This window comes from Typopeltis vanoorti, chromosome 16, assembly GCF_054136105.1.
Source record: "Typopeltis vanoorti isolate ZY-2024b chromosome 16, IOZ_Tvanoo_1.0, whole genome shotgun sequence".
Lineage (NCBI taxonomy): Eukaryota > Metazoa > Arthropoda > Arachnida > Uropygi > Thelyphonidae > Typopeltis > Typopeltis vanoorti.
Window position 1 is genome coordinate 16,665,271 of NC_143564.1, and position 22,864 is coordinate 16,688,134.

Sequence of the window (22,864 nt, forward strand, 5' to 3'; positions counted from 1 at the left end):
AGTGCACAATAAAGATGGAGCAATGAAGCTTGATCAGCACTCCACTCAGTAGAGGACAGAGTGTGAAGAGGTTCAATGCTCTCTTGCACTTTTCTCTTAGTTGACAAATGTGTGCTAGAAATGTAAATTTACTGTCAAAGATCAGTCCCAAGAACTTGGCTTCTGGAATAATAGTGCATTCCATTCTTATTTAAGATCTGGGTGAAGAGTGCGTTTTCGAGAGAAGTGTACACAGACACTTTTTTCTGTTGAAAACCTAAGCCCATTACTAAGAGCCCACAGAGAAACATGATCAATTGCTTGCTGAAGTTGTCTTTCAATTACCCTCATGTTATTGGAGTGGCAGTAAATTGTGAAATCATCAACATATAGAGCATTGTCTACAGTGGGAGGAAGCTGTTCGGTGAATGAGTTAATTTTAACACCGAGAAGTGTCACACTTAAGACAGAGCTTTGGGGAACACCCTGTTCTTGATGATATGATCAGGATAGCATATTGCCCACTCTGACTTGGAAAATTCACCTGGAAAGAAAGTTTTTAATAAATACAGGAAGGTGTCCTTTAAGACCCAGGTTATAGAGGTCTTTTAATATGCCATATCTCATAAGCTTTTTCCATGTCAAAAAAAAACTGAAATAAGGTGTTCTTGTTTCAGAAATGCATCTTTTATACAAGTTTCTAAACGAACCAAATGGTCTAAAGTTGAGCGATATGTACGGAAACCACATTGTGCACTGGAGAGAGAGGATTGTTGCTTTCTAAATACCAGAGAAGTCTGTCATTAACATTTTCTCTAGTATCTTACAAAGACAGCTGGTCAGAGCAATGGGTCGATAATTATTTACTTGTGTTGGATCTTTTCCTGGTTTCAGGATAGCAATGACAATTGACTTATGCCAAGAATTTGGAAACTCTTCCTCTGCAAGTATTCTATTGTATAGTAAGAGAAGGAGATCCATAGATGATGATGGTAGATGTTTTATCATTTCATAATGGATGTCATCAGGCCCTACTGCATTAGGGTGAGATAGTGGGAGAGCTCTTTTTAGTTCCTCCTTAGCAAATGGCTGATTGCATGGCTCAAGAACATTTAGCCTTCGTTTCTCTTGCTGTTCTTTCAGAATTAAAAATTCAGGAGAATATGAAGCTGTTGCTGAGATTCTGGCAAATTTTCTCTCAGAGTGCCTGCAATGGCTTTGGGATCAGCAATAACACTTCCATTATGGTCTAAGGTAGTAAAACAATGTGTTCTATATCTACTATTCGTTTTCCTGATTTTATCTTATACAATTTTTGGACTGGTCATTTGATTAATTGATGTAGTAAATTGGATCCATGATTGTTTGTGACTCTGATACCTCACATTGCGTGCTTTGCTCGAGCACATGTGAAAGCTAGTATAGAGTGGAAACTGAGACGATGTTTTTGGGATGAAGGCTGTTGCTGCATGGACAATGCACTCTGTTATATATTTTACTGCTTCATTGATAGGTGTTTGACTGATGGCATCAGCATTAAATTTTGCAAGATGAGAGAAAGTGTTCCAGTCAGCCTGGTCCATTTTCCATATAGGTGAACATGGTTCCTGTGAAAACATTGTGCAGAGAACAGGAAAGTGATCACTTCCATATATATTCTCTTCAACATCCCACGTGAGCAGTGGAAGAATAGAAGGGGAGCAGATTGTAAGACCAATTGCAGAATATGAATGGGTGGCATATGGAAGAAAGTATTGAGGTTAATATTATCAAGAATTCTTTCAATGATTTGACCTCGCCTATTAGTGTTGGCACTACCTCATAGAGTATTGAGACCATTAAAGTCACCCATCAAAAGTATGGGTTCAGGAAGGTGTGAGATAAGGTTATCAAGATTAATTTCATTTAACTCAGCACTTGGTGGTAAATAAATTGAACATACTGTAATAAGAAATCCCACAGAGAAGCGAATCGCTACTCTTCCAGAGAAGTATTAAGTTGGACCTAATGGAAAGGAATATGACTTCCCACTAGGATAGCTACTCTTCAATGAGCAGGACCACCTCCAGTTCTATCCTTGCATACAACAGTGAAATTCCTAAAGGTACAGTCCTCATTGGGTGTTAAATACGTTTCCTGCAGACAAAAACAGAAAGTTTGTGTTTCTGCAACAAAATCTTGATATCATCGATATTCTGGCGAAATCCACGACAGTTCCAATGTACAAATTTCAATATGGTTTTGGTTTTATAGACTTGTCTGGTTTTCGGGAGGTTGAGGTCATATTTATCAATTGTTTTAGGGAAGTATGAACAGCCAGTGTCCATCTCTTCCTTTGGTAGAGTATTCAATATGTCTGATGTGTTAGGGTCAGTTGGTAAGTTTAGTTTACTTTAACTGGGTACTGAAGTATCCATTTTTTCTGGGAGTATCTGGTGGTTTATCTTTAAGTGATATCTTTGCCATAATTTTTTTTTGATCGAGTGGGTTTTCATCGAGTGGGATCCTTTTTGGAGTTGTCTCTGGAGTAAGGCCATAGGTCATGTAATTGATCTGCTCAACAGAGAAGTACTTGTGATCATAAGGTACAGGTATGGTGAAATTATCAGATGGTGGAACAGACATACAAGTTTAGTTGCTACTATCACTTTCTTAATTGTTACCTTTTCAGCATAAGAGAATCTCAGAGCAGGTGTGATAGTGACTAGCTTTCTTTTTGCATCTTGGAATGTTATGTTTTGCTCTGTTTTCATTCTTTGTATTTCTTTTTCATCTTTCCATTTCTGACATGCACGAGAGCAAGCTGGATGATCTCCCTGACAGTTGACACATTTAGCTTTTTTGCCCAGCAAGATTTGTTATCATGCACTTTACCACCACATCGAGCACAGGTAGTAGAACCACGACAGACAGTTTTGGCATGTCCATATCTCTGGCATTTAAAGCATCTCAGTGGGTTAGCGATGTACATTCTAACAGGACAGCTGAGATACCCTGCTTTTACAGATTGGAGGCTTAGGTGTATCAAAAGTAAGGATGATGTTCTTGGTTGGAATTAGGCGACCATCCCTATGTATCAGGATGCACCTCACACCTGTCACTCCTTGATCTTTAAGTTCTGAACATATCTCCTCATCAGGAACATCAAGGAGATCCCATTCTGATATCACTCCTCTACAAGAGTTAAGTGTTTTATGAGGTGTTACTGTAATTTCTATTCCACCCATTGTTGTTGCTCTCAGTAGTGTCTCGGAATGTTGTTGACACAATGTTTCCACAAGGACATCACCAGAACGCAATTTCTGAATAAAGAAGGATGACATTTTTCCTATTGGTTTTCCACCTGTAGCATGTAAGATTAAAAATGTTGGTACATATATGTTAGCATCATATATCTTTTGTTTCTTACTTCTGTTTCCATATGCTGTATCTAGGGTATCAGTACTTGGTTGGAAATTTGTTAGGGCCCCTGAAACATTTCAGGATGAAGGATTCATGCTCAACAAGTTTTTGGTTCGGCGCCAGAGCTTCCCACCCACCATGGAACAACACATGGATGCCCACTGCCTGGCAAGCAAAGACTGTGCTCAGGAGTGGAATGCTAGGGCTACTCTGGACGCTATACCAGCACTACAGCAAGCCTAGGATCCTGACCCCAGACCATGGGGTGAGAGACTTACTGCAACACCGTTGACCCTTGCAGGCAAGCCCACTAGCCGACTGATCCTGGCTGGGCTATCCAGGACCACTCGTCTTGCCGAAGCAGGGGCCAAAATAATGCATGACTAGAATCCCCCTTTCCAGATGTCCAGGGGTTGCACCGCACGGCAAACATGGCATTGGATCCCAGTGATGGTGGTCTGGAAAAAAGGATGGTGAAAAAAATTCAAGAGAAGCAGAGCAAAGAATACAAGATGAAAAGCAAAGAAAAAGGGAAAGAATGAAAAGGGCCAGTACCATCAATGGGAGGTCCCCTCCACCACGAACAGGTACCCCACATGGAGGGGGAGGAAAAGACGGGATATGATAGCAATATTAAATTAAAATTTAATAAAGGCTTCTTAGAAACCTGATTAATGTTTATGATTATGATAGATCAGTCAATTATATATGTATTATGCATAAAGTTTTTTCAAATGTTATTATAAATTAAATCAAAATGTCAAGAAATTATGTTCTTGTTTAATCCATTATCAAAGTGTAAGCAAACAAAGTTTGTGCATGAAGTTTCATCGGTACAATGGAATACTATGCAGCAGTGGCCCTTCCCATTATACACACACCTGAAAGGATGTGTGCTTTGCATTATGGAATACTAAGACAATTAATGTGAAGTCATTGGCTTCTATATACAACTAGCCTAGTCATGATGAAAGTTTACATGCAAACTTAGTTTGCTCACACTTGGATAAAGGAATAAACAAGAATATAATTTACTGGCATTTTAATTTAATATATGATTATATTCTTTGTGTGTCAATTGCATATTTAAATGTTCTGGCAGGTTTGTCTGTTTTGCAGGATGAAAATCCAAAGTTTTTGGAAAAAAAAAAAAAAAGAAAACCTCCCCACCTCTGTATGAGACTAGCTAACTCGCTTTCACTTGAAAAAGTTCTTAGCATCCTATATGAAATTTGAACCTAGGTCTTTCCAAAGGGCACAGCTGATACCAACTGAGCTATGAAGATTGCAAATGGATAATGGTGTTTATGAAGTGGCATGCTGTGAGAAAGAGAAACTGCAAGGATGCAACTTTTAGTTGTCTGAAAGTTGCATAATACAGATGCTGCAGACTAAAGTTGGTTTTATTGAAAAACATATATAAACCAGAATGGTACATTTTTGAATAAAAACTTGAATAAGCAGACAGATAGGTACATTTTGTTATATGGCATTTTTTTTTTTTTTAAATTCAAACACTCAAAGCTCCATATCCATCCAATATCATATCCATATTCACAGGTTTCCCCCCCACACACAGACACACCCTCTAAAAAGGCCTCTGCTGGAAACTTGTTGAAATTATGCACATCCTGCCTGACTCACCTTATGACTATTTCTAGATTACTCAGTCAATAAAAATAATTTAAAAAAATACTCAATTATGTCCAATATTCCTTCAAATTTTTTGTTGGTCCATGTGCACATGAAAAACATTTATGTGCAAGTTTCCAGTCTCAGACTCAGTGTGTGTGCAGTAGTCTTTGCAAATAACAGCAAAATTCAAACTCTTAATCTGATATGCCTAAATGAAGGTAAGATCTTTAAAAGATCTTGTATGCTGCATGCTAAATATTTCTATTAGAGCAACCAGCAACCTAAATGTATATATTGAATATACATGCAGTTTATAAATAAATTGTCACTTATGTCAAGGCACTCAAATTTAAATGAATTTGCAGTTATTTTTGGCTTGTATTTTGATAGTGGTATTTTCAGTTAACGCATTAAAATCACGTGTAACGTTTCTCATATTAATGTTGCTTTTTTTTTTTTTTGTCTAGTTATAACCTGTAAAATTGGAAGCACTAATTTAATTCAATTAAATCCACATAGCTGTCTGCACGGTTAGCTGAGTGGTTATGCGTTCTACAACCATATGCCTGGGAAAGGGGTGTCCTGCACTTGATTCTCGTCGCCAATATGAGGAGCTTAAGAATCTTTCAGACATAGTCAAGCTAGCTGGTCTTGGGCATAGACTGCAGGATTTTTCTCCCCAGTTTATCTGGGGTGTTTCCTCCCACAAAGCAGGCAAATCAATCTTAAGAACATAACGCTTTAAAGACAATTACACATGGTTGAGTGTGAGGGTAACGACCCCACCTTGTAGTGGGTTATGAAACCCAAAAATGGGAGGCTAAGGCCGTACTTGGGGCTGTAGTGCCAAAGAAAAAGAAATTCACGTAGCTACAAAATCCCATCACCACTGTCTAGAGAGCAAACACTCTAAATATAACACTGCAATTTATTGACATCAGCATTAGTTCACCCATACAGTGTAGGCTAAAAGTAACTAATTAGAGGCTGCTGTAATTCTACAAGATGTGATAGTACAGTCAAGGCAATATTACATGGACAGATATGTTGAGGCTTCAATTCAGAAGGTGGATGATTCCATACATTTTCTTGAGGTAAGTTGTCCAAAGAACTCAGGTGAGTCCCCTCGATGAGTCTTAGACTCCCTGGAGGTCTCAGAAAATAATAATAATAATAATAACTCATGCACAATCTGTTTTATCCATATCAATTCCAATATTAGCTTACTAAAACGGTTATGAAATGCTAGAGAAATATATACAATTGAATGCAAAATAATAGTAAATTCAGACCTTCCAAAACGATAAGGTATACTTCACAAATTTATGCAATCGCGGCTAACCATCTTAATGACATAAAGCAACCTTCAGAACTACAACTCCTCTTACTAAAACAAATTTAAAAACCTAACAGTTCTTTACAACATCACCCATTTCACATTTCCTATAACATACATTACTGAGAATATTTCTTTTGTCTCAAAGTGATAAATGTGATGTTCACGGTTATATCCAAATTGTTTCAAGCTTCACACACACACACACACACACACACAAAATGGCTAAAATCAACTATATCACGCCACCAAATTCACCCATTCTCTCCCTTACCAGATATCAAGCTAATGTTTTTGATTTTCATTTTTTAAAACTGGACTCTTAGCCACAAAACCAGAAAAGTACTCATTTTTCTCAAAGACTTAATGATAAGCATAATTCCAAATGGCTTCCAATTTCTAACTATACTGATAAAGAAAGTGGAGATACTAAGGTGATATTTGCTGTCAGTGGTGGTCTCAAGAACTGTTCCAACATGCCACTCAAATAGTTTAGACAAATCTTTTTATAATCTTTTTAAGAATAAAATTACAACAAATTGTGTTGTTCAATGTGATACTCAAATCAAAGTTCAAATCTTTTAATGGCCAAAAATATCTTTATCTCATTCAAATTGATTTGTTTTCTTCGTAACCCTAAATGCCACATATCAAGCAAAAGTTTGATTTTCATTCTTCAAATCTTGACTATCAATCAAAACCAAAATACACTGATTTTCCTCAGAGATTTAAACATGCATAATTCAAGTGATCTCCAATTTCTAACTGCACTGGTAAAGCACAGACACTCCAAATCTAGTGTGCATTTCACCATTATATTTTCACCTCTGTAATAATCACTTTAAGAATAAAACATGCTATTTATCTTATGACATTTCACGATATGATTTCTTACCTCATGGAGTAATACTCACAGAGCCACTCAGAATCCTATCTTGTCAGGTATAATAAAAATGAAAAGTAAGACGATCTTTGCAACTCACTATTCTCTGTTATCTTAGTTGAATTATTAGTTTCATTATTCTGATCCAAAGATTTCTAAGGACTGACAACTTATATAGGTATAGATAACATCATTTCACTTTAATATGGAGCTGGTGAGTTCTGAGTGCTCAAGAATTGTCAAGGAGTAAAAAGGACCAAATGCACAAAACAAACATCATATCCAATGACAGTTGTGTTTCTGCTTCCTTGCAAAGATACCAGCTATAAAATTTGTTCACCCTTGCTTCCACAGTATTTTAAGTCAGATAACTGGAATGCATCATTATCAATAGAAAACACCAATCTTCTGTTTTTCATATTTGCCCAACTTTTATAATTGACAATCTAACAATTATAGTGTATGGCTGTCATTCAAAACATAATGCACTCAGATGGTTAATCTGAATTCTTTCCAGAAAGAAGGAAACAATTCTTGGCAATTTGTTGATCAAACAGTCTCTTGGCTCTAATGGTCAACTGGCTCTTTAGCAAACAGCAAAGTAACTAAGGCTATGAAGCAAGTACATCATGTCTATTAACTGTGTAAGATTGTTTTGCAAGAGTAAAAACTCGGTGACGCTGTATAAAACCAGCTAACTTACCTTCGCTTGAAAAGCCCTTATAAATATTCCTCATGTATTACCTAATTAGGGTGTAAATCTATTTCTTTCTGACCAAGGGGTACAGTAGTTCTTATGAGTTAAGCTGAGTAGGTACAGACCTGATAACATCTTTATGTTGTTCACAAGGCCTGTTTTCCAAGGGCGACTGCTGTGCATTATCAGAAAAATTCTTCTGTATGATTGGTACCTAATCTAACTGGTTTGAAATCCATCTTCCTTCTTACCATCTACACAGTCTTGCCATAAATACTTGTTGGATTCTGATTATGTAGATATTAGAGTAATTATTATTTGCTTCAGAATCCAACATGATCTTCCATCACAAAGGCTACATTTGTAAATAATATTTAATGTAAATAACTTAAATTATAATTTGATATCATGTAATTACCTTAATTATATCTAATATTTAATTGTTTAATCAAAGATATGTGTTAATAGTAATAAGATTCTGTATTAAATATTATTGAGCTATTTCATTTATTGTTATGTCAATATTATAAGAACTTATATTTGTAATTTAACTACGCATTTATTGAAATGAAAATATTCTATTTATTCTTGTTTGTGAAGGTTTAACGTTATGTAATAACTGAATGTAGTGGTATAACCTTATGTAACGTTAATGCAAATGTTTACGTTTATTGGTTGTCATGGAAACGCATGAAGTAAGCGAGCACGAGTGGAACAGAGCGTGAGCTTCGATAACTGGAGGAGAAAAGAAAAAAAAAAAACAATAAAAAAAAGAAGTAGAGGAGTTTTGGGATTTTGAAGCGGGAAGGAGGAAGGGTACAAGCAAGAGAGGCGAAGGTAAATAAAAGTTCCCAAGGGCAGAAATTCATGGAAACAGTAAGTGAGCAAAGATGAAGTGAATCTTATAGTTGGCTGAAAGCAAAATCAGCAGTGGTAATAAAAGGAAATTAATGCCGTAATCGGATAATTAGAGAACTGGACATTCAATGAAGAATTCTGAATAAATCCAGTCAGTCTAGAATTACGACTTATTTCTATACTACCATAAAAGAAATTGTACGGAGTTTAACTAGTTGATGAGTGATAAACAAGAATAATTAATGTACCCTATAGTTGTTGTCTGGAGTTATAAAGCGCGATTAATAATGTTTTAGTTATAACCTTGGAGAATTCTTATGTGTTTCGCAAGTGTAATAAATATAATTTGAAAGTGTGCTCACAAAATATTGGAAGTACTGAAGATTATTTCTGGTAAGGACAGTCATATTAGTTTATTTTGGTGTATGAAGATTTAAGTATTAGTTCCGTTGCGCTGTTTCTAACATTAACTGTAGCATATCATCAAGGCTGAGAGTTGAAAATATAGTTACATTGAAATGATATCTACCATGGTTAGTGCTTGTTATGAGTTAATCATAGAGTGTAGCTGAGAGATACATGGAAACTGATTAAATAAGAAATTCTATTGTAATAAATTGAGTAAAGAAACTTTGTGATTCTGAAACTGTGAATTTGTATGTGAAAGTTTGTAAGATTGAATTAATATGAATAACTTGACCTGATGTACTAACTTGACTGAGTTGTCATATTTAGAAGTGGAATTCATGTATTTGTTATATAACCATATATTAAATGTTTTGTTTGTTAATTTAAATATTGTGTTTGCCTGAGTTCCTTTTTATTGCACCGTTCATAAATATTTGAATCTTGCGGAAGCCCTGTGTGAAAATTAAATAATTCGGCCTATATAAATGAGGAGACTGCTAACTAATTAAGAATTGATCCCACTATTTTATATAGACTAATCTGAAAATAGGGTGGTGCAGTGTAAATATAAATTTCCCTACTTTTGGATCAGTGATCAATTTGCAATTAGTTGTTTTATTGATAAGAGTGATTTATAACAAGATGGTGGATTGGAAGAGAAGAAGAACGCTACAACACTAATCTAACTGGTTTGAAATCCATCTTCCTTCTTACCATCTACACAGTCTTGCCAAAAATATTGTTACAACTTCTACACATTCCTGAATTGCCAACAGAATTGCATGAGCCTGGTTCCATTAGTAGTGCTGTGCACAGCCAACATTCCCGTGTTTATCAATAGGGAAAGAGTTGACTCTCTACTGATACACACATGAATGTTGGTTATGCACAGTGCCACTAATGAAACCTTGTGAAGCGCTGTTACATCTCAGAATCTTCTCATTGCATGTTAAACCGCTAGACAGTTGTCTAGCGGTGTAACATGCAGTGGGAAGATTATGAAATATAACAGCACTAATGCAGCCACCTGTTATTTTCAACATGTCAAAAATGCTTGGGATAAGTAGGATGTTTGTGTGTTAGACTATTAACCATTATAATGATAAAGAAGAGATACCACAAAAACACAGGTCGACATGCTGTATTAGGATGCAACAGATTGTAAGGGCTATGAAGGCATGATCTGCCATAATCCTGAGTGAACACAGAAAGTGATGTAGCGAGAGATGAATGTTTCACAGAGAATGATGTTATGTGTACTAACTGATGACCTGGGGGTGAAAGATTATCATCATTCTACTGGACACTTCCTAACACCACAACTTATGAAGTGGAGGATGATAAAATTAAAGGCACTTCTCAAGTGGTACACAAACAACATACAGAAAGATATCCTCTTCACAGATGAGATGATTTTCACCACTGAAGAGTTGTTTAACCACCAAAACAACTGGGTATATGCACCGGATGGGCACACAGCACTTGCCATAGCACCCAAGATTCAGAGAGATCATCATACCATATCAGTGATGGTTTGATGAGGAGTGAAGTATCAAGGGATATCCAAGTTCTCTTTTCTAAGAGAAAGGGGTCAAACCTCTGCCAAAGTGTATACAGGCAACATGCTAGAATCTGTGGTATGGTACTGAACAACAGCTGGTTTCACAGTAGGCTGTGGCCTTCCCAACAGGCAGCCCCTGCACAGAAGGCAAGGACCACACAACAGTGATTGGAGATAAATATGCTCAACAATATGTCACCATCTGATTGGTTGCTTGGAAGGTCCAATCTGAATCTGTTGGACTTCAGTGGCGCTAGACAAGGTACAAAGGAGCAATTTCACAGCATCTAAATGCTGTGAAACTTTGGAGAAATCCATTGTGCATCTTGCGGAAGCAATATCTGAGGGAAAAAAGGTAGTTCAAAATTCACCACGAGGGGAAACTGTATGGTGTACCAAATATAAATGTAATTTTTCTGTATGTGTAAGAAGGAGAAAAGCAACAAAAACATAAATAACACATTTTTATTCACTTCCATTATGCATTCATAGGCTGTATTGCTCAATGTGCTGACCTTCCCGATATGCTACAAACTGCATCCTTTGTACATTGTGCTCAATGGCAGAACGCAGCTGGTTGAGACTGATGCTGTGCACGTGTTGCACTATGCTGTCATTCAGTAATGGCAAGTTATCAGGATGATCCCGATAAACCTTGTCTTTGAGAAATCCTCAGAACCAGAAGTTGAGGGGGGGGGGAGGGGGTAAGGTGCAGCAAAAAAAGCAGGGTTGATCACTCTGGCTTCCGTGAAATGTTTTTGTTAATGTTTTTCTGTACAGATTAACGGATGTGTGGAGGGCTCCATTATGAAAACGACTGAATCCATGCCCAGGTGCTGCTGTAGCTGTGGCACAACAAAATTCGTCATATTGCGATACCTCTTGGGTCCAATGAGTGATGCAAAGGAATTTGTTGGATTGTATGCCGGTTTTGCATACCCCCATACCTGGCAAGTGAGGAGAGTCATAACTCCCTTCGGTTGAAAGTGAGCCTTATCTCCCCACAAAATCATCCACGGCCAGGGAGTGTCCAACTTCACTCAAAAAAAAAAAAAAAAATGTTAAAACAAATGTCAGTCAACTTTCAAAGTCCTGCAAGCACAACTCCTGTGTCAGGGTTATCTTGAATGGGTGAAAATGTAGAATATTCCATAAAATTTTCCAGACAGCAGTGTAAGGCACACACAAAAATTAAAATATTTCACGGCCTCCAGAGGGAAAAAAAAATCGTAATACAGACGTAATCGTAATATCATTCTTAATTGTACAGACATATATTATTTTAATATTTATTGTATTTATATTCGATACAAAACATACACAGCAAATATCGCAAAAATCAAATGCAAATATTACATTTTAGCATCTTACATACATATTTGACAAGGCACACTTAGTCTTAAAACATTTTAAATTTGTTTTCATTATTTCATGGCCCCCAAGGGGACCACGGCCCACATATTGGGAAGCACTGCTCTACAAGGCCTTAAACACGGATACTTTAATTATGATCATCCTGTATTACCACCTCTTTCCTTACCAGGTGCATATTAGGTAGTACCCTGCTCATGCCCTCTTTGCTATTTGGACAGACTGGCCATTCTGTTTTGATAGAATCCAAGAACATCAAGATCATTGTTTACTTTTGTTATTTGACAAGTTTAGCCCTACTTTGTATGCTACTGACACTAGGCATCTAAGTTTTGGGAAGTAATCATTCTTAATTGTACATAATTTTTTTAATAATTATTGTAAATAATATTTTATCTATGCAACTTTTACAGTTGTTCCTTTGAACAATTGTAACAGGGACTCATTCTTGTGAATCATGTTTTGAATGTAGTTACCAGTCTGTCTTCCTGATGAAATCCACACAACACAGATGAAATATGTTGGAGTTTTTGAATAAAATTCTTAATTTTATTTACATGTGAAAGTTTTTAATTTTTTTTTTTTTAAGATTTTAAAAATTAGCTTGGAATGTTGAATGTCAGACTGGAAGTTTGCAAAACAACCTATTCTTAAAAAAGGATAACAAATTTGTTGCTTAACAGTTTAATACTATCAACAATGCCTTTGTTTAGAAGACCTGGGCTTGAATTCCATCTAGGATGCAAAGAACCTCTATACAGGTTTTTGTATTGAAGGTAAGTCAGCCATTCTTATATGAATGTTGCAGACTTTTTTTGTTTTAACTCACAGAAACTTACGTTTTTATCTTACAAAACAAACCAAACAAAGAATACACAATATGATAAACAGGCTATGCAAATAGTCATTTGAGTCTAACATGCTAAGATGAAGGCCTATGAATTACATCAGACCATCTATTGTAAAAAGTAGGGTTGTGCTGAATATTCTGTACTGGTTCATATTCAGCTGATTTGATATGAACCAGTATTTTGCCATGCTTTGCAAATATTCAGCTTTGGCCAAATCAGAAGAAAGATTCGATATTTGAGTGGAAACAGAAAAATTCCTGTTGCAAGTATTATACAAATCCAACAAATTAGGGAAGCTTTGGCACTCCCAACAAAAATCTTACTGTGCTTGCTATAGGCATTAATTTGCTGTTATGTGCGTCTTAAAATCTGTTTATATTATTATTATCAACATTTGACCTCCACAGAGTCAGAGACTCATCTTGGAAGATACTCACTACTGCATACAATGCTCATCCAACTGCGTCTTAAACTGATTCAATGTGTCCACATCCACAACACTCAGTTAATGCATTCCACTCACCAACCACCCTCCATGCAAAGAACCTGCTTTTCACTCCTTTGCTCACACCCTATTTATACAGTTTCTAGCAATGGCCTGTTGTTCTACTCCCTTCTCCCATTCTATGAAAAATCTCTTCCATGTCTACCTGATAACAACCCCTGACCAGCTAATATGTCTCAATCATATTCCCTCCCCCTCTTCCTCCTATTCACGAGGCTCTGCAACTTGAATTCTCTCAATCTGTCCTCGTACTCTGCATTCCAAAGACCACTGACTACCTTCGTGAATCTTCTCAGTACACTTTCCAGCATATCCTTGTCACCATGAAAACCTGGCAACCAAATCTGTGCACAATAATCCATATGAGACCTGATCAAGGCCTTATACAATGAAATCATAACCTCTCTATTTCTGCATGTCCACATCATTGCCATTATTCGATGTGATGTCTTCACAAATTGTGCAATCTAGCCCCTGAATTTCAGGTCCTTGTCCACCATCACTACTACATCTCTCATCTCCTCTACTTCTGTTCAAGTTTCCCCACCAAGTGTATACTTTGCATCCCATTTTTGCTTACCAAATCTCAAACCTTACACTTGGCAACATTGAACTGACAGTCGCTTACCTGCCCATTCATGCAATCTATTCAAGTCTTCTTGTAAAGCATTAACATCAGCCTGACTGTGCATTGCTCTCCCCAGTTTTGCATCATCTGCAAACAGCTGGTTATCACTAGTTAAACCCAACCCAATATCATTAACATACAAACTGATCAACAATGGCCCCAAAACTGACCCCTGCGGCACACCACATTGTTACACCTGATATCCTGAGAATATAACATTCTCGGTTATCATGGTGTAACTGAGAATGTTAACATGAAAAATAAATAACATAAATAAAAACCCTTGTATAAAAGGAATAATTTAATTAATACAATATTCTTGCATCCAGTATAAATTGAGTAAAATGTAAAGGTCTATTGTTTAGTTAAGATAACAAAAGAAAAGAATGTATTAAGATGTATTATGACTAAACAAGGAATTTGTATTAAATAAGTAGCTAACTAAGAATTAATATAGTAATGCGATTAAGAATGAAAGAGTTAAGCGCATAAGTATAAAAGAATGAGTCATGAAATACGCTATGTAAGAGGCTACAGATTAAGCATTAAGTAGAATTCTGAGAAAAGGTTTAAAAGGGGGTTAAGATAGAGGCTAACAAGAGAAATAACGGAATATCGCTTAGGGCCTATACCCGGATAGAAACTTCGTTACGAGTTGCCGATCAAAATGACGTATGGTGGCAAAATGCTACCCAATTGGTAGACAGACGGAAAACAAGTAGGAGGCGGGAAAAAGAAGTAAGAAAGGGCGCCGTTAGGGGAGCAACTATAAAAGGGTTGGTAAAGAGCCTACTTCTTGAAAGAGCCCCCCCTCAGGGCTCTTTCAAGAAGTAGGTTCTTTTGGTTTTTTGGGGAGGACGTTTAGATAGTCAAGGAGGCTTGAGGCCTTTTTGCCTTTTGCCAGAGGAGAAGAAACGTTTGGATAGTCGCGGTGGTTTTAGTTTGGTTTTCTAGTGGATTTCACGGTGTTCCTGAGTGGAGAGATATGGCTTATATCCTCGTGCCACAACAAGGAATCGAAGGTGAGCGGGAAAGCTGTTCCCGTATTCCTATGTAGAAAGCGAAATATACCATAGAGTCATAGGAAGCTGTGAAAATATCGATGGCCTCGTTTTGGATAGTACAGCTGACCGCGCAGATGTTTATATAGCCTTGAATTGCAAGAAGTTATGCATGCAAGTTCGTTCAGTAGAAGATAAAGGCCCGTAAGTGAAGCTAAAGAAAGGTATTGCAAATTTTGTCTTATGTTAACTAGAAGTTGTTTGTCATAGGTACCATTGTCATAATACGGAACTGTTAAAGTGATTAGGGAGAAATTATAATAGGACTTTAGAATTTGATAGAGAGTGTTAAAAGTAAGCTAGCTAGTGTTGATAATTTGTGAATAATTAACTGTCCTAAGAATCTTGAGTGCCTACTATATTGTAAAAGGAAAGTTAATGACATAGTTGTGTGTTAATGAAGTAAATGGTTTTGTTAATATTGAGTTTGATTAGTGTGAATTGAGTAATCAAGTAGCCTGAGGAATTTGAATGCCTAGTGTGATGTGTAGAGAATCGGAATTGTCATAAGTATGTGCTAGAGTAGTTAATGATTTTGTTAGTGTACTTGAAGTTGAATAATCTAATAGTGTGTGGTAATCTAATTTGTCCATGTTAAGTGAATTCGTGTTTTGTATGAAATGTTGTGGCGGCATGATCGTAGTAACTTTTGTCGAATCATAGCCCATCTACTTGTATTACGCTAATTTTAGTGTGTAAGTAATTTAGTTGAGTATTTTGATATGTACCATGTTTAGAGAAATAATAAACCTTTTGTTTAATGATAAAAAAGTTGTCTGATATCGCTAATCCAATGCACCGCTTAGAAACATTCGAGCCTAATCACGCGGGGAATTAATGATAAGAAACGGGAAGTTTAAGGAATTAATGTTGAGTAACAAGAAATAGTGTCATGACTGCAATAGTTACACTTTCAGATATTTGAGTTCTTTTTCTCTGTTTATGTATAAAATATCCTAAACTAAATATCCCAAAGGGTGCAGTTAAAATACAAATACTAGGGATACTACGGGGAACAATAACGCAGTCTTATCACAGCATTTATGCAGTAGAAATTTTGGTAATGTCTTGAAAGTAGAGGTTAGAAGAATATAGATGAAGGCAATTTGTAAGACAAACAAAAATCGTAAGATAGAAAGGGGACATAACAACATGACCTTTCTCTTTTGAGATACTGCACGCCCCGATATACAACTTTCTGATACTTATCTGACAGCCAGTCACTGATCCCACACAGAAGTCTGTTATCCAATCCCATCTGTTTCAATTTATTTAAGAGCTTGTCACGTGGCAGTCTATCAAAAGCCTTTGCAAAATCCAAGTATATATACCACTGTATATGCATCTGCTCTGTCCAAGGTATTTGTCACCTTGTTATAGTACATAAGTTAGTTAGTGAAACATGATCTCCCCTTTAAAAACCCATGCTGATACTGCTGTTATCAACCATTTCTGTATCCTACTTCTCACCAATCGCTCCAGGATCTTCACCACAACTCCACATATACAGACCAGCCTATAATTTGAAGCTACAGTCTTATCACAGCATTTATGCAGTGGAATAATTTTACCCTCCTTCCACTCCCTTGGAATCTGTGCTGTCGCAAAACGCTTATTAAACAGGCATGCCAATGATGCTGCCAGTTCCTGCCTTTTCGTTGTCCTCAAGCATCTCATGACTACTTTGAAATCACTTAAACCACTCGTAAACTTGAGTACGGGATAAGTATTCATCACTGTATGCTTTTTGAAGCATTTGATGTGTTTCGGTAAAACTTTTACCAAGTTTAACATAAAAGTCAATCGCAGCTCTGTTTGAAACTCATTTTCCAACCGTTCGTCAAAACACACTGTCACTCTTGGTACTATAACTCGGCTTCTAATTAAACAAATGTCATAAACAGTTGATACAACACTAATGAAGGTTGCTGCCTTCGACAACAAAAAGATGCAACAGGTGGCGCCACTAGTTTCTTCTTATTTTCGAAAAATTCGGTTTCTTTTTGGACACAGGATGTAGAGCCAGCAAATGAAGACAACAAAGTGAGGTAACGATATCTTGAGCCAAAGTTGATCATATTAAGGAGGATTCTCAGTCCAATAAACTCTGGCATGGGATAGAACTCAGTCTAAGTCCCATCCTTCTTACAAAAGCCATGGAGAATTTAGTGAAAAAAGCTAAGGTGAGATGTCGCAGATGATACCAGTTGTTTGAGTCAGTGATGAATGACATATTAAGTTTGGATGTCTTTACATAAGTGAAGTCAACATGGAAGATATGTGATTACATGGAATTGTGATATTTTGTTGGATTTTTTTTTTTTGGGGGGGGTATATATATCAGGGGGATTCCTAAAATTAAACACAATATACTAATGCTTCATTGTCCTCTTCACGAGGATAATGAAGCATTCGTGCTTCGTGAAGAGGGCACTTTTCGACACGTAAATATTGCGTCACATCCGCGTTAATAGCCCGGGTGTGCTTTCAAAATGCCTGCACCTTTGTGCCCTTTGAAAATATGTAAAGAGGGTGCAGCAGGTCAAAATCTTAGCATTGTAGTATTTTTAAACCACTGAGAAGGCGTGGCTAGGTGAGCTAAAATTTTGGTCTCACTCAGCACTCACTCACTCGTGTCAACCAATCCAATTGAACGTTGTCACTTGTCATGAGTTGATCGCTTTTTGTATCCGATGTATATTACAAACAGTTGTTACGCATGTTTTCTGGAACTGAAAATTTGAAAGTGAATGTTAGGGAAAAAAATGCTAATTGTTTTTTCTTTTGCTTGTGCAGTATAGCATCTGTTGAGGTTGCAAAGTTTTTAAACGTATATAGAGACATTTTTATGCTAGTCTTTGGAAGCAACAGACAGTAAAAAATATCTATTCCTGAATAAAAATGAATATTCTGTGTATTATAAGACGTTGTTGATCTTCAACAAAATACCAGCATATGTAAGATTGATAAGACAGAAGAACCGCTGATACTAAAAAAATAATAATAATAAATAATGAATTTATGATTCCTAAAAGCGTGGATAATTCCGATAACAATCGGATGTTATGTACATATACTGAGTCTCAGTAAACAAAATAAAATTCTTGGAAAACGGAGTGAAATATACACAAACCAGAAAAATACACATAACATGTGCAACAAATTTTATGAGATGATTTGCTGCTCCATCAAATAGTAGTAGATTATGAAACTGCAAATCTTACCCAATGGAAAATGCTAAAGAATGCCATCAGTGATCGTAGCCCTATTATCACAACCATTAATTTGCAGTTAGACCAAAAATCACAGAAAAAGATATCTTGGAACTTCAGAAAAGCAAAATTGGCCTAAATACACACAACTATTAAAAACATATTGCATTGGCCCACCCACTAGTAAAGAACTTGATCAGAAACTACTAGAATTAACGAACACTATACAGAGAGCTGCAAAAAATTCAAATGCCCAGAGGACTCAGGAAAAAGAATTGTGTTCCATTTTGGAAAGATCATAATATAAATGCTATGATGATCGAAAGAGATATTGTCAATGAACAGTAAAACAAAATAATACAGAAGAAAACAGAAAGAAGTTAATACAATTAACTCAAAAAACACTGAAGATGAAATTTCAAACTGCAAACAAGAAAAGTATGAAGAATTCTGCAATAGACTAGATCCAAGAAAAGACTCACAACACTGGAATATCATCAGATTATTAAATAATGCAACACTTCCAGATACCGATCACTTTTCAAACACAATCACCTCAGGAATTAATATAGCAGCAGCAACAAACAAACAGATTATTATTATTATTACCCATGACACCTCCAAGGAGTCTGAAGACTCATCGCAGGAGGACACCCACTGTACAACTCTCCGTCTCCACCAGTACACAGAACCTCCACTACCAATCACCTACATCAACACCATCTACTGCCTGCAACCATCACAGCTAGCAGTTTTTGTCTGTAAATTGTGTGTGTTCTGAAGGGCCGATTTGTCTGTATGCGGGATGAAAAACTCGAGTTTCCGGAAGAAAAACCCTGCTACCTCCATATGAGATCAGCGAACTCACCTTCAATTGAAAAAGTCCATATAAAGATTCCTCCCATCACGACGATAATTGAACTTAGGCCTTTTCTAATCGAAGGGTGCAACGTACCATTGTTCTTCCAATTGTGCTACAGGTGGCAAATATTCTAGTCAAACATTAGTCTAAAGTAAGGAAATGGCAGTATGACAAAGAAATCAAAAGGTGCAGAAAAAGTGCAAACATCTGCTAATACAATCCAGAACCTATTCTTCTGAAGACATCTTTACTCAGGACTGCACAATGAAACTGCAATTAGTCAAATTGACCATGACAAATCACCCAAAATTGATCTTATCTTTGGACACATGATTAAAAACATGGGAGAAATAGCCAAAAACTACCTTCTGAAGATATTTAACACTTCCTGGAATACAGGTAAACTGCCAAAATTTGGAAAACATCAGTCATTATACCCCTTACTAAAATTTAACCAGAAATTGCCACTGCTCTACAGAAAATTGGCAATAACTCTATAGAAAAGCTCTACTCCATCAAAGTTCAACAGATTGCCAAAGCAGTTCTATGCGCCCCACAGTCATATCTAGAAGATCTTCAATGCACTTGACAACAACAACCCCATTTACTATTTCCTTCTTATAAAATGCTTTATCTGTCATATTGTATTTGTTAGAAATCCATTATTTAATCATGAATACAAACTCTTCCTCAGTGGAAAGCTACATAAGCTATAGCAAGCCTAATAGCCTGCTATAGCTTATGTAGCTATAGCAGGAAAGGAAATGCATACATAAGCTATATAAGGAAATGCTTTGCAATTGGTTACCTTTCCTTCCCACAATACTTCAGTTTATCATTCCATAAGACCTTCGACTTCACTGTTCCCACTCAGGCAATTCCTGCAGCCTTATCTTTCATTCAAAGGAAAAAGAGAAAGACCAAGAAAAAGATACTTTGATCAAATAAAACAAAGCACGGGACTAAAAACACACTACGAAATAAAGAGGAAAGCAAACAGAAGAGAAGAATGAAAGGAAATGCTGCTGAGCTACCAGTCATAAGATTGATGCAATAGAAGATCTTTCATTCCACCATACTTCATCTCAAACCTATTCTAATAGCATATATTTACAGCACAATTATAAAACTTTTGATTCCCTCAAGCTTAGGTACACTCTCCTCTTCCTCCATTCAGCAGTAATCCACTCAGATTCACACTATCACTCTCACTCAGATGCAGACACCTTAGTAAACAAATGGTCTACATCAATATCCTGTACCGTACCCTCAAATTTATTCCAAAGATTTACATACACAAGGCATTTCTTCCTACATAATGTAGATATCATGCTATTCGTATATTACATTCCTGTTTTCATTCATTTTATTCTAGTGTAAGCAAACAAGGTTTGTGCATAAAAATAATTAATGAATCAGCTACCTCAAACAAAGAGTAACTGACCTCTCATCTAGCAATCCTAGTAATACAAAGGACATTCTCTTCATGGGAGATACAAAGATAGAAAACGAAGCTAGTAAATGACTTACACAAGATATAACATGATATACCCTGTGAAATGGGAAAAAGAGATGCACTGGGATCAAAAGGATGACTTAATATGAAATCAACTGGACTCTGTATATAAGTAGCTTACTTATGAAGATACTTCACATGCAAACATATTTGCTTATGCCACTAAAATATGGGTGAAAATGACGAGAGAATTTCTTGCGAAGTATAATATTCTTGATGCCATTATTACATTCTCACCTGATGCACTGAGAACTCAATGATCTGTTGATATTAAAACAATCGTAAAGATTTGAAAATTTGGAAACGTTTGTTTCCTTAAACAGGTCAAAGAAAAATTGTCATTTATTTCAGTGGGGTAATCTCATTTAAGTATCAAGTGAATCACATGAAACTGATGACTTACATATTACTGAATACAAAGTTTGTTCCTTTATTTCTCAAAGTTAATTTTTCCTTTTCTATTTATTATTAAGCTTAATAGCCTGCTATAGCCAAGTGAAATGGATACTAAGTGCTCAATATTGGGTTTGTTTATCTTATCAGAAGGTAAATTCTATTTGGAGAGGAGGGGGAGGAACCTATCATATCAGTAAATTTGGCTACATTATGATCTTGCCCCTTCCAAAAAAGTACATTCCTCATTGCAGATGGAGTTGGAAAGAGTAAATTTTTATTATGCTGTCAGGATTATATTTCCAATAATGAGGGAAAAAAATTAACTATTGTTCACATCTGAAAGAGAATGATTAATAGTAAAACCCTCAAGTATAATAAACTGTATAAATAACAAAAGATCTCTGCAGACTTGTGGTAACTTCAACTGTTAGATTACAAAAGAAAGACCAATAATAGGTTGGATTCTCATTGCCAACTACAGGAACTTTTTTCTAATCTTTTTTAAGTCAGCTCCTGAGTCAGGTCAGCCAGTGTTACATGCAGGCAAAGTAAGGTTTTAACCTCCTCAGAAAAATTGAATAACTTGCCCTATTTCACACCACTATGGTTTAGGAATTTCCATGAGATGACAGCAGCTGTTTGCTATATTCTTATCATGGATAAGTCTACAGATTAGTGGTAGAAATGAATTCAACAACTGATAAAGGGTGGAAGCAGATGCCTACCAATTCCTAAAAATTAAGGTTAAAGAGTGTTTTGATCTACTCACTTTTGGAGAATGAAAAAGCATGAGAGGATCAAACAGGGAAATTACTTTCATAAAGCACACATATTTTGAAAACTGGATTGGCAAATGATTAAAATAGCTATCAGTAACGTCAATAATATCATAAAGATTTTTGCAGTTGTGAACTTAAGGAGAGTAATCTTAGCACATTACATACAAACTTTATATATTTTTATATTACAATTTAGAATTAAGGATATATAATTCTTCTGACAATCTTATAGTTTATTATGTACCTTGCAATACTAATAAATCCACAAGATGCTGTTGCATGCAGTGGTGTCCATCCTTCATTGTCACCACGATTAACATCACATCCATGTTCTACTAAAAACTGAACCATTTCCAAGTTGTCATCAATACAAGCCTAGAACAAAAATGTAGCATATATTGCAATGCAACAAAAACAAATTGTACTAGCAATTTTTTTATAAAAATATTTTAAATACACCACTACCATCTGTTATTTGAAAGCATCCATCTATAAATTACAAAATGTACTTATCAAGGTAAATACGCAGCAATAACGCACTGGTATTGCTATTGACTTGAAAAGCAAGAAACAACAAGTAAAAACTAATATATTCTGGGTGGGTGGGGGGACACAATCTAGATATCTTTTAATAAACATCACATATTAAGATTTTTTTCTAGACCTCAGAGACTAATGTTTGAAGATTGGGAGAACAAATCTGAATGTAGTTTGCATGTTTTTAACTATTTTAACTATCCATTTCATCAATACATGACTAGTTTTCACTGTTTTGAGAAGTCAAAATGTGCATATGTCAAATTCACTGAAAGAGATCCTTTCAACTCATAACTCAGCTTACACAGATTTTTAGCATAAGAACTACAAGAGCAATTAAATGAACAACAGAATACAAAGCAGAACACCATGTTCTGCTATATCACA

The 22,864-nt window shown here is 36.1% G+C and overlaps 1 protein-coding gene across 2 annotated transcripts in view; it reads right to left on the minus strand.

Moving 5' to 3' along the window:
* Window positions 1-22,864, minus strand: part of LOC150097869 (uncharacterized) — a 622,248-nt gene that overhangs the window by 506,373 nt on the left and 93,011 nt on the right. For both annotated transcript variants that reach the window (XM_090405962.1, XM_090405961.1), the window contains exon 2: window positions 22,185-22,315. In XM_090405962.1, coding sequence (XP_090262088.1) covers window positions 22,185-22,315 — 131 coding nt within the window. The remainder of the gene's footprint in view (window positions 1-22,184; window positions 22,316-22,864) is intronic.